Below are 13,820 nucleotides of genomic sequence, written 5' to 3'. Positions count from 1 at the left end.
GTAGTATTAGATACATTTCATAATGTTGGGTATCTGTCACCACCATCCATCTCTAAAACTCATTTCATGTTTTAAAAATGGGTGGCTTGAGTGTGTTCCAGTCTCTTATATGCATGTATATAGTCTAGAGTCAACCGATTTGGGGAGAGCTTTTCAAGCCTCTTGTGGCTGTCTCACCTCCTACAACTACCTGTTGTATCTATCCCGGGCCTAGTCCACCAGTCTTCCGTGTTTGCCCTGTTAACTTGACAACACTCCAAATCCAATGAGTCCTCTCAGGCAGCAGCATGTCATGTTTAAACTAACATACCCCACACAGCTGGGGTTGGGGGAGGGGCAGGAGTCTGGTAGCAGCTCAAAACTAAAACCACTGTTACTGCCTGAAGTTCAGGAACTTAATAAATAAATGCTCCCAGTTTGTTTTATGCCTTTGGTTGAATTCCAGAGCACGGAAATAGGTTCATACAGCTGTATTGAAAGATAATTTGTTAATCTTTTTATACTGTCATGTCAAATGTGAGAAGTCTGACAATCTTTTTTTTCTTGTAGAGGTTGGGTTTGTAATACATTAAAAAAAAAATTCAAGGCCGGGTGCAATGGCTCACGCCTGTAATGTCAGCACTTTGGGAGGCTGAGATGGGCGGATCACGAGGTCAAGGAGTTCAAGATTAGCCTGGCCAACTTGGTGAATCCCCGTCTCTACTAAAGATACAAAAAGTAGCCAGGCATCGTGGCATGCACCTGTAGTCCCAGCTGCTAGGGAGGCTGAGGCAGGAGACTCGCTTGAACCCGGGAGGCGGAGATTGTGGTGAGCCGGGATCACACCACTGTACTCCAGCCTGGGCAACAGAGTGAGACTCCTTCTCAAAAAAATTAAAATTAAAATAAAAAAAATAAGAAAGAGAGAGAGAGAAAGAAATTCAAATCAAACCATTAGAGGGTTCCTATAATATTTCTGAGTAATATAGTTAGAAAAACCACTGGATTAGCTGATACCTCAGTACTTTATGCACTTTTCAATTTCTGTATTTCCCTGATTGTCCTAAAAACCAGAAAATAGGAAAGATGTTCTTCTACCCTCACAATATAAAATTATAGGATTTTGAGCTGTGTTAGGAGTTTGAACTGAGGAAAATATGATTCTATAGAATGATATATTTTCCTAAAGTTTCCTCATGGCTAAAATAGGAACCAGATACCTTTTTGTGTAAGCTTTTAATTTGAAGTATAATGTGTACAGAAAGATGTGCAAATTATAAATACACAGCTTGATGAATTTTTTTATACAGTAAGTACACTTACATATCCAGCATTGTACCACACTCTCAGAAACAATCCTAAGTAATTTCTGTCCTTGACACATTTCTAATATGACAGTTTGGCCTTTGTGTTTGTGTGTTTAATATTATATGAGTGGAATCATACAATGTATACTCTTTGTTGTCTGGCTTTTTTGGCTGAGTACGTTTATGAGATTAATCCATGTTGTATGTAGCAACATTTCATTGTTGTAGAGTGTGTTGTTATATAACCACATACAATTTTCTGTTATCTTGGGCAGGAAAGGATTAACTGAGAAGGCCCGAGTTGCTCAAATCTTTCATGTTCCCAAGAGGACCATTTTCTGTGACTGGTCCTTGACAGGCCCCAATTGAGCTCTTAGAATATTCTTCATTCAATAAGAATGAATCTTTGAACTTCACTGTTCCAGTTTGTGCAAACAGCATTATTTATGATGAACACCTCCTTTCCTTCTCATGAACTAGAGCTTTGGTAACTGGTCATTCATTGTGTGCCTTCAAGATCACCCGCCAAGAAAAACCCTGAACTCCTAGGCTTTTGTGAGCTTCCATAGTAGACAACACTTCACATAATGTTGTTACAGTTTCTCTTTTTCTTTTTCTTTTCTTTTTTTTTCCCCCAAGACAGAGCCTGGCTCTGTTGCCCAGGCTAGAGTGCAGTTGCGCTATCTCGGCTCACAGCAGCTCCGCCTCCTGGGTTCAGGTGATTCCCCTGCCTCAGCCTCCCGAGTCCTGGCTAGTTTTTGTATTTTTAGTAGAGATGGGGTTTTGTCATGTTGGCCAGACTGGTCTCAAACTCCTGGCCTCAAGTGATTCACCCGCTTCGGACTCCCAAAGTGCTGGGATTATAGGCTTGCGCCACTGTGCCTGGCCATTGTTGCAGTTTATTGCTGGAGGAATTAAATGCTTTATGTGTGACTCCACTGGGAGAGGACTCTTAGAAGCATGCACCTGGTTTCCTCCAGACTTTGCCTGATGTCCCTTTTCCCTTTGCTGATTTTACTTTGTGTCCTTTTGCTGTAATAAACTGTAAGTGTAACAGTTTCAGAGTCCTGGAATCCTCTTAGCAAATTGCTGAACTTAGAGATGGTCCCGGAGTCTATTGACACAAATCCATTTGGGTGTTGGACATTTGCGTTTCCAGTTTTTGCCGATTACATATATTGCTGTTGCAATATTTCTTGTATATATCTTTTGGTGAACATGTATACGTGTTTCTTGGAGTATATATCTGGGAGTAAAATTGCATGGTTGTGTTCAGCGTCACTATGTAGTGCTAAAAGTTTTCCAGAGTGGGTGAACAGTTTACTCTTCAGCCAGGCAGACTCCATATCTTCACCGGCAATTTGAATTTCATTCTGGTGGGTACATTATGGTCTTAATTTGCATATTTCTAATGACCAATGAAGTTAACTCCCTTTATATATAACATATATCTTTTGGCCATGTGACTATCTTTTTGTTAAGTGTCAGTTCAAGCGACATCAGTTTTTTTAAAATTGGGTTGTATGCCTTTTTCTTATTTGTAGGAGTTCTTTATATATTCTGGGTACAATTTTTTTTTCATGTGTACATTTGTCTCTATACACACATATATACTTATTGTTGATACCTTTTCCTTATTCTTGGATTGCCTTTCTTCCTTTTTTTTTTTTTCGAGATGGAATCTTGTTCTGTTGCCTAGGCTGGAGTGCAGTGGTGTGGTATCGGTTCACTGCAACCTCCACCTCCCGGGTTCAAGCAATTCTCCTGCCTCAGCCTCCCAAGTAGCTTGGAATACAGGCGTGTGCCACCATGCCCGGCTAATTTATGTATTTTTAGTAGAAATGGGGTTTTACCATGTTGGGTATGCTGATCTTGAACTCCTGACCTCAAGTGATCTGCCCGCCTTGACTTCCCAAAGTGCTGGGATTACAGATGTGAGCCAGAATGCCCAGCCTGGGATTGCCTTTCTGCTCTCTTAATGCCTTTGGATGACACTAATTTTAATTGAATTTAAGTTTTTATGTAGTTCAATTTATTTTTCCTTATGGTTAGTGCTTTTAAAAAATCCTGTTTAAGAAAACTTTTTCTACCACAAGCCTTTATTGGTTTACTGTTCTCATGTAGTCCTATCATCTAAAAAGATCATCGTGTTTGGTAGGGGGTCAGTATTCACGTTGGTTGCAAAAGAATATATAGTTGAACCAGCATCATTTACTGAAAAAATTCTTCTTTCCCCACTGTACTGTGTCACCTTTGTCATAAATGAGACAGCCATCCACATATGGGTTTGTTTCTAATTTTTTTAGTATTCTGTTGAGCTGTATATATATATATATATATATTTTTTTTTTTTTTTTTTTTTTTTTGAGACGGAGTCTTGCTCTGTCGCCCAGGCTGGAGTGCAGTGGTGCAGTCTTTGCTCACTGCAGGCATTATTTTTTTTATTTTTATTTTTTGGGCAATGGAGTCTTACTCTTATCACCCAGGCTGGAGTGCAGTGGTGCGATCTCGGCTCACTGCTACCTCCGTCTTCCGGGTTCAAGTGATTCTCCTGCTTCAGCCTCCTGAGTAGCTGGAATTACAGGCAGGCGTGCACCACCATGCCTGGCTAATTTTTATATTTTTAGTAGAGACCGGGTTTCACCATGTTGGCCAGGCTGGTCTCGAACTCCTGACCTCAGGTGATCTGCCTGCCTCAGTCTCCCAAAGTGCTGGGATTGCAGGTGTGAGCCACTGTGCACAGCCATAATATCTTGTATAAATTCTTTAGTGTGGTTCATTTTCCTAAAGATTGCCTTGGTCTAAGGCTTTTTTATGTCTCTGTATATTTTATAATCAGCTCTTCAATATCCACAAAATAATTTGCCAAGAATTTTGATTATGATTGCATCGACTATAGATTGATTGTGGAAGAATGGACATATTGTTGTCTTCTTTTTTTGTTTTTCTTTTTTATTCTTTGGTTGAGAGTCTCACTCTGTCGCCCAGGCTGGGGTGCAGTGGCGTGATCTCGGCTCACTGCAACCTCTGCCTCCCGGGTTCAAGTGATTCTCCTGCCCCAACCTCCTGAGTAGCTGGGACTACAGGCGTGTGCCACCACACTTGGCTAATTTTATTTTTAGTAGATACGGGGTTTCAGCGAGGCTGGTCTTGAACTCCTGGTCTCGAGTGTGTTGTGGAGAAATACTTTGAGACTATGCAGATATCTTGTTCATTTTCTTTGGCCTACTAATTTTAGTATCCATAAATGCTTGTCTGCAACAGTTTTTACTGTGGTATTTGTCGAATGACATCTGTTTCCCTATTTTGTTCAAGATCAACCTCGGCGAAACCCCATCTCTACTAAATTAGTCAGGCGTGGTGGCGCACTCCTGTAATCCCAGCTACTCAGGAGACTGAGGCAGGAGAATCGCTTGAACTCGGGAGGTGAGGTTGTGGTGAGCGGAGATCGTGCCACTGCACCCAAGCCTGGGTGACAGAGTGAGACTTTGAATCAGACAACAACAAAGAAAGACAATATGTCTGTTCTTCCCCAGTTAATCTGTAGTCAATGCAATCATAATCAAAATTCTTAACAGGTTATTTTGTGGCTATTGAAGAGCTGATTATAAAATATATGGAGACACAAAGGCAGATCTTAGACCAAGGCAATCTTGAGGAAGATGAACCACACTACAGAATTGGTCATGGATGAAATCATAGGGGGTCGAAGCTGTCTTCTTGAGTTGAGTCAGTTCCTGAGTGGGGGCCACAAGATCAGATGAGCCAGTTTATCAGTCTGGGTGGTGCCAGCTGATCCATTAAATGTAGGGTCTGCAGAATATCGCAAGCAGTGATACTAGGAGCAGTTTAGGGAGGGTCTGAATCCTGTAGCCTCCAGTTGCCTAATTCATACCCATAATTTCTAATCTTGTGGCTAATGTTGGTCCTGCAAAGGCAGTCTAGTCCCCAGGCAAGAAGGAAGTCTGCTTTGGGAAAGGGCTATTGTCTTTATTTTAAAAACTATAAACTAAGTTTCTCCCAAAGTTAGTTTATGCTATGCCCAGGAATGAACAAGGACAGCTTGGAGGTCAGAAGTAAGATGGAGTCAGTTAAGTTAGATCTTTAACTGTCTCAGTCATAATTTTGCAAAGGCTATTTCAAGTTTACAGTCAAGTTGTAGCCAGTTTTCCACCTGTAGTCTAGATACCTGTGGTTACTAGAGTGTAGTTCTTCAGCCCAGGTGGAAAGCCTTATTCCCTAACATTTAATGCAGGGACTGGTTATAGGCACTCTTGCTCTGTGAAAGTGTGGATATTCTACTGTACTGAAGTACTCTATGGAATTATGTGGTCATAGGGCTTTGTGCACTTTTGGCAGCTTAAGAGATCTGGGGCACCGTCCTTTTTGAATCTCATCCCATTCAGTTCTACAAGTATCCCACTTAGAAGTCCCACAGTTTTCAGAGAACTATGCTTGTGATTGTTATCACAATAACAATCCCTGGAGAGGAAGACAGCAGGGAGCTTACTTTGTGACCTTTTAGTACTCTTTCATTTATGGCTATTTTTTCCTACTCCTCTGGTTTGGGAGGTTTCTTTCTGGGTTCTGGAAAATGAACTTCTTCAGGGTCTTCTCTTTCACCTTCAAGTGCTACTTTTCTTCAACTCTTTCAGGTTTTGTTGTCAGCCTTTTCTCATCTGTTTTGTATCATCCAGAAGCGCTATGATTCTTGGCTTTCCAGGAATGCTGTAAATTTGATTTCATATTTTTTTCTGTTTTATCTGTGGAAGTAGAGAAACACGGCTCTGTGTATGTTTATTACATGTAGATATTTCTAAGCTTTGTTATACTAGAAGACAGTTCATTTCTTAAAACTTTATAGTTACTGTTTTAAAGGTGAGAAGCAAATGTCATTTTTTTTCTTTTAAAATGTTTCCTTTTTTTTTTTTTCAAGCAAATGCCATTTTATTTTATGTTTACTGTAGTCCATCTCAAGAATACTTACAGGGGATATTTTCCTTGAGTTATTTATTTATTTATTTAGATAGATAGATCAATAGATAAATTGATCGATCGATAGATAGATAGAAGGTCTTGCTCTGTTGTCCAGGATAGAGTGCAGTGGCGCAATCATAACTCACTGCAGTCTTGGTCTTCTGGGCTCAAGCCAATCCTCCCACTTCAGCTTCCTCAGTAGCTAGGATTACAGGTATATGCCACTGTGCCTGGCTAAGCTTGAGATTTTTTAAATATAGAGATGTTAACAATGAAAGCTTTGATCTCTGAGATATTTAATACACCTTTTATTATTAGGCTTACTTTATTTTGATAACATTTGTTGCCTTTTGTAGCTAAATTATTTACATACTTTATTTTGGTTTTTAAACTTTATCAAAAGCCTGAGTAGAATATAGCTGTTTTATTTACAACTTCTTTATTTTATGAAGGTTAGCCTTTTTAAATTACTGACTTGTTTTACTTTCTTCTCTAGTAAGGGTTCACTGTTTCCTTTTGCTGGGGAGGGTGGGTAGAAAATGGTAGAAGAGTTTCTAAAAGCATGGATTGAAAATTTTTAGAGGAATTGCCTGCATGGTAGCTTGATTGCTTGAAATGGGCCCATACTGTCTGAAATTACGTGAGATCTATTTAGTTTAGTGTGTAGCTCAGTGAGTATATATTCTGTCATTCATCCATAGATACAGTTTTGCCAAATTAAAATGATGGTGTCTTATTCCTAAACTGCATCACCTGTACAAAGGGAATGCAAGTTTGCATCATTTTCCATGTAGAATTATAGCAGCGGTCTGAGGTTGAGAGGGTAAGGTTTGAGGTGGGATTAGGGAAGGACCAACACTGCTGCTCCTTTGACAGCATGAGAGAACCCTGGAGGTGTTGGTGCAGTGTTGACCAGCACTTACTCCACCCTCTATTTCCCACTGCAAGAAACTAAGAGGAAGCTTGTGGGGAAGGGGAGTCAGAGAAATGTCCATAGTCTCTTAGCTCTGATCTGACAGAGTAGAGTATAGAAGGGAGAATGTGGGACTGAGAGATAATGGGTTAATAATGAACATGATCAGGCCGGGAGTAGTGGCTCACGCCTGTAATCCCAACACTTTGGGAGGCCGAGGTGGGTGGATCACAAGGTCAGGAGTTCAAGACCAGCCTGGCCAATATGGTGAAACTCCATCTCTACTAAAAATACAAAAATTAGCTGGGCATGGTGGTGGGCGCCTGTAGTCCCAGCTACTCGGGAGGATGAGGCAGGAGAATCGCTTGAACCTGAGAGGCAGAGGTTGCAGTGAGCTGAGATTGCACCACTGCACTCCAGCCTGGGCGACTGTGAGACTCCATCTCCAAAAAAAAAATTGACATGATCCGATAAGCATTTTTTTAAAATACACTTTTTTTGTTACAAATCAAGTTATTCAACAGTTCTAGTCTTTATATTATTCTTTAAAGAAAATTTCTATATCTCTGTGACTTAAATTTATTATTTTTGGAAGATTTTTCTGAGAACTTTGATATTTTCACTTGAAATATTTGGTGTCCTTCATTTGCTTTTCTTTTTCTTCAGTACATGCAAGTAGAGTTCAAATGTCAGTAGTTGAGATGACAAACTTTTTCTAAACCTTAAAAATAATGTTGTTAGAGAAAAGGTTGGAAATAATTTGTGAGTAGATTTTAATTTCCTTTTTTTAAAGACTTAATTTTTTAAAGAGTCATTTAAGGTTCACAGCAAAATTGAGAGGAAGGTACAGAGATTTCCCCTGTATCCCTTCCCCTACATACACATAGCCTTTTTTTTTTTTTTTTTTTTTTTTTTTACTATGGACATTCCTTTCTAAAAGGATACATTTGTTTTATTTGATGAACTTACATTGACATACTGTTATCACCCAAATTCTATAGTTTAGGGTTCACTCTTGGTATTCTATACTCTGAGTTTTGATAATGCATATATCCACCATCATAGTATCATACAAAGCATTTTCATTGCCCTAAAAATCCTCTGTGCTCTGACTATTCATCCCTCCTTCCTTCACAATCCCTGGCCACCACTGATCTTTTTATTGTTTCCATAGTTTTACCTTTTCCAGAATGTCATATACTTGGAATTATACAATACGATATGTAGCCTTTCAGGTTGGTTTCACTTAGCTATGTGCATTTGAGATTCCTCCACGTTTTTTAGTGACTTGGTAGCTCATTTCTTTTTAGTGATAGTCTGGATGTACCACAGTTTGTTTGTTTATTTTTTTGGATTTTATTGATATTTTATAATTTTTCATTGCAGGGCTTATTTATGTAGCATGCCATTAAGAGAGACAAAATTTTTCCTTTAACTTAAATTTGAATTTGTCTTGATGTTTGTTTGCTTTTGTAGGTTCTACATGAAACATTTTCTCAACACACATTCCTCATGAATGGTCTCATTCAAGGTGTTAAGGTAAGAAAAAAATTTTATGTAGTTTGTAATGAACCAAAGCCAGGAATCCTTGGTAGTTTAATTCTGGACGTTTTAGTGGGACTTTGGGAAACAAATACTATTTGTTCTGGGGACTGAAATCTAAATTTTTAGCTGGGTTATTAAAAGTCACTTTAAAATACAACACAAATACATAAGGCATAGAATGGTTTACTGGCAAATAGCAGTGTGAATACTCTATAGGCCTAACTTCATTTTTATTATTGTGTACACAACAGGTCATAAAGGGTTTAATTATGTAACTTTTAACTTCTGTGCCTGTCAACAGAATAAAGTGGGCAATTGCTACCGTCTTCTTTTTAGGTATATTAAAAAGAAGTGTATCTGAGGAAGAAGGAAGCCCAGCTGATACATTGGCCATAGCTTTATAATAACCACTTGATATAATTAGTCTTAATTCATTATGTCGATTTTAATATGATATATATAAAAACGGCTTTTAACCGTTTTCCTGTTTGCACCGAGAATACTCACTAGTGGTGCTGCATTTACTCCAAGATAACTTTGCCACAAAATATGTTGCTTTTATTATTATTTTTGCATTGCTTTAGTATATAGACTTTGGAAACAAAAGACATCATTCTACTGATAGCATTCTTTTTCCTCATTCTTTTTTTTTTTTTTTTTTTTTTGAGACGGCGTCTCGCTCTGTCACCAGGCTGGAGTACAGTGGTGTCATCTCGGCTCACTGCAGCCTCCGCCTCCTGGGTTTAAGGAGTTCTCCTGCCTCAGCCTCCCGAGTAGGTGGGACTACAGGCATGTGCTACCACGCCCAGCTGATTTTTGTATTTTTAGTAGAGACAGGATTTCACCATGTTGGTCAGGATGGTCTTGATCTCTTGACCTTGTGATCCACCTGCCTTGGCCTCCCAAAGTGCTGGGATTACAGGCGTGAGCCACCGCACCTGACCTTTCCTCATTCTTTTAAATAATTTTATTTTTGAGATGGAGTCTCGCTCTGTTGCCCAGGCTGGAGTGCAGTGGTATGATCTCAGCTCACTGCAACCTCCACCTCCTGGGTTCAAGCGATTCTCCTACCTCAGCCTTCCGAGTAGCTGGGATTTCAGATGCCCGCCACTATGCTCAGCTAATTTTTTGTATTTTTAGTAGAGATGGGGTTTCACCATGTTGGCCAGGCTGGTCTTGAACTGCTGACCTCAAGTGATCTGCTCGCCTTGGTCTCCCACAGTCCTGCAATCACAGACATGAGCCACTGCACCTCGCCTTCCTTCTGTTTTCAGTAGTGGTATTTCCAGTTACAAACTACAGTAACATTCTGTCACTGAAAATGTCAAATCCTAGAAAATGCAGCACTTCTACCTGTGGTGTTAACATTGTTCTTGAACAGTTATCAGCTTAAAGTTCATTTGATGAATCCAGTTTTTTGAAATAGACAGTTCTGATGATTCAGGTTATTCTGATGTTCTGTTTAGAAATAACTCTAAGAACACTTTTTATATTTTACTTTCGCATTGAAAAATCAGCCAGCTTTGCTTCAGCCTCAAAGAGTGTGTGTATGTAAAATTAAATGAATGCTGGCGGTGAACTGCACTTGTTTTTTCTAAGTAGGAAAAGGGTTAAATAGGGGTTTAAAGTATAATAGTATTTTTTAGTCTGTTATAGTAAAGCATATGAGTATAGGGTCTAATTTGTGCTTTCCAGTTTAGATAATGTCAATCTATGCATAATTTTACTTTGTACTGAACAACATACTTAAAATTATTCCCAAGGCCGCACGTGGTGGCTCACATCTGTAATCCCAGCACTTTGGGAGGCCGAGGCGGACAGATCACAAGATCAGAGATCAGACCATCCTGGCTTAACACAGTGAAATCCTGTCTCTACCAAAAATACAAAGAATTAGCCGGGTGTGGTGGTGGGTGCCTGTAGTCCCAGCTGCTGGGGAGGCTGAGGAAGGAGAATAGCTTGAAACTGGGGGATGGAGGTTGCAGTGAGCCAAGATCACGCCACTGTACTCCAGCCTGGGCAACAGAGGGAGACTCTGTCTCTCCCCAAAAAAAAAAAATTATGCCCTAGTAATGTGCCGAATTTAGCCATTGTAATTCGCTGTTTTCATAGCTCTTACAAAACACTCATATAATAAATAATATTAAATACTAATAAATTAATAAATATTATTTGCCTGTTTTCAGAAAGAAGTTGAGGATATTTATATGTAAAACAGCATTTTATTTATTTTTTATCATTTGGGTACTTTTTTTTTTTATAGCGTCATGTCTTTTTACTAAAGAAAAGCAAAGTTCAAATGCCCAACAGTAATTATGTTGAACACTTAGTACATATAAATAGACAAAAGGCTACTGAGAACACTGGACTTAGATAAAAGTGTTATAGGTATAACTACAACTTAATTTATAAATAAATAAGAAAAAAGTCCCTGACTGAAAGGATAGTGAAGATTTATTTCTCAATGTTCTTTAATTTGGACAACCCCCACCAACTGAGCAGACGTCCCAGTGTTAGACGAAAATGACTGCTCTCCCCACCAGCAGTTACAGTACTTGACACCACTGGCCCCACTGGTTCAGAGGAGAGAGTGTTTGGCCCGTGCCTCTATGTGGTTCCAGCTTCAGGAGGCCAACCCATGCCTTTGGTCACCTAAGACTTTTTAAACAGCATTGGCACTTTCAGCTGGTCTGAACCATTTTGAATGCTACCACCCAGCAGAGAGGAGGCTCTCATTAGATTCTAAATCTGCTATTTCAATTACTTTTCACTTAAAAAAAATAAACTTATTAGAATAAGGCCACCTAGGAATGTTGTTAACCTCTTCAGCCTTTGGCTGATATTACATGAGACTACAAATAATAAATACAGCTTTTCCCACAGGTGCAGCTTCTGGGGCTTGGTCTACAGTGTTCAGAAAGACACATCGTGGAAAAAAAAAGTCAGGCTAGGTCAGGTGCAGTGGCTCACGCCTGCAATTCCAGCACTTTGAGAAGCCGAGGTGGGCGGATCACCTGAGGTTGGGAGTTTGAGACCAGCCTGACCAACATGGAGAAACCCTGTCTCTACTAAAAATGCAAAATTAGCCAGGCATGGTGGCAAATGCCTATAACCCCAGCTACTCGGGAGGCTGAGGCAGGAGAATTGCTTGAACCTGGGAGTCGGAGGTTGCAGTGAACCAAGATCGTACCATTGCACTCCAGCCTGGGCAACAAGAACGAAACTCCGTCTCAAAAAAAAAAAAAAGTCGGACTAGTGCAGGAGCTCCAGTGGCCTCTGCAAATGAGGGCTTGGCAATTATCAGTGGACGGACACATGGTATCCAGCACCAGACCATGGGCCTTCCTGCTTCCTGAGTTTCACAAGTAGGATGCATGTGAGGGGAGCAGCCCATACCTCTGTTGAAGGAAGGCTAGAGTACTTTCCAGGACACAGCCTGGACGAATGATGCCTAACTTTCTATGCACAGATAAGTCAACCACAGTTGAGCCAAGGCAACACTCAGGGGTCTGGCTATCCCTAGTTAGTCCCCCATCAATGACCAAGGACAACTGAGGCCAGAGGTCTTATAACTCCACGACATTCAGAGAACTGTCCTGGGAGCTGAGGTTGGCGCTAGTGAGAGCAAGAGGATGCTCATACATCTTGGCCAAGTCTTACATAAAGGCATAATCAGGAATCTGGATGCCTTATAAGAGGAGTTAAAGGTGTTTGGGTCCTTGTTGAGCTCCTCTGAACGTTCCATCTCTGGGGGCACTGGTCCTGGCAGTAGATCTTTCAGGAGCTCCTGGGGTACTCTCATACAGCCAGTAACTTGGCCTTCCTGCAGTCCTTGAGACGGTACACAGTGCGCAGGGCAGCTTGCTGCACAGGCCAGGCCATGTGGCATATCGGTGGGGATGGCTACCATGGTGCTGGTGTGCAGCTCAGCCATGGCTGAATGCTCTGGGCTTGCCCCCTCACTCAGTCCCATACTGGCAGCCACTGTGGTCCTCGGATCTCCCTGGACTGACTACAAATAACAAATAATGGCCTTTCCCACAGGTGCAGCTTCTGGGGCTTGGTCTACAGTGTTCAGAAAGACACATTGCATAAAAAAAAGTCAGGCTGGGTCAGGCACGGTGGCTCACACCTGTAATCCCAGCACTTTGGGAGGCCGAGGTGGGTGGATCACCTGAGGTTGGAAGTTTGAGACCAGCCTGACCAACATGGAGAAACCCTGTCTCTACTAAAAATACAAAATTAGCCGGGCCAACCAGAGACATCCTCCCATTTGGGTACTTTTATTATTTACCAAACATTGTGGACACATAAACAAGTGAAACACAACCTAGAAATAGTTTACAGACTTTGTTTCCAGTTAAACAGAGAACTATGACTAAAGTGTTAATAACATATAGAGTTTATGCATAAGTACATTTCTAAATTCCCAATTTACCACTTTTTTGTTTGGAATAATCCTCACAAAACCATTAGAATCCTAAAGTAAAAATACATTTAACTTATATCAGAAACAATGAATTCAAAATGGAAAGTAGTTAAAAATCTGAAATGTTTTTTCTCATAAACTTGGAAAGAAACAATGAATTCAAAATGGGAAGTAGTTAAAAATCTGAAATTTTTTTTTTCATAAACTTGGAAAGAACTACCTTCTACTTCCATAAATACATTATGCTTTATAACAATGTATTGTGTTGCCACATAAAACAGACCTTTATGAACTGCTAATATAACTTTTCATACTCACTCTGAACAATTCTAGATTGTTGAGAAACCTTTTGTTGCTGTTATTGAAGTAGGTGGCGGGCGCCTGTAGTCCCAGCTACTCGGGAGGCTGAGGCAGGAGAATGGCGTGAACCCGGGAGGCGGAGCTTGCAGTGAGCTGAGATCCGGCCACTGCACTCCAGCCTGGGCGACAGAGCGAGACTCCGTCTCAAAAAAAAAAAAAAAAAGAATTATATTCTACAAATATGAAAGAAAAAATTGTGAAATAACAATTTGGGTAAATTTTTAAATTTACTAAAAAATATTCTACGTTAAACTTAGTTTTAAAATCAATACTTTAAAAATTTTGTTTTTAACAACTATTATGACCAAAT

General features: G+C 40.1%; 1 protein-coding gene and 1 pseudogene across 5 annotated transcripts in view; one reads left to right on the top strand and one right to left on the bottom strand.

The window, feature by feature from the left end:
• LOC105498889 (major facilitator superfamily domain containing 14B) overlaps positions 1-13,820 on the top strand; it is a 119,380-nt gene that overhangs the window by 80,837 nt on the left and 24,723 nt on the right. For all 5 annotated transcript variants that reach the window (XM_011771273.3, XM_011771272.2, XM_071077522.1 and 2 more), the window contains one exon: positions 8,653-8,715. In XM_011771273.3, the coding sequence (XP_011769575.1) occupies positions 8,653-8,715 (63 nt within the window). The remainder of the gene's footprint in view (positions 1-8,652; positions 8,716-13,820) is intronic.
• On the bottom strand, positions 12,081-12,753 carry LOC105498888 (threonylcarbamoyl-AMP synthase pseudogene; annotated as a pseudogene).

The sequence above is a fragment of the Macaca nemestrina genome, chromosome 14, assembly GCF_043159975.1.
Source record: "Macaca nemestrina isolate mMacNem1 chromosome 14, mMacNem.hap1, whole genome shotgun sequence".
NCBI lineage: Eukaryota > Metazoa > Chordata > Mammalia > Primates > Cercopithecidae > Macaca > Macaca nemestrina.
This window is presented reverse-complemented; position numbering and strand designations above follow the sequence as displayed.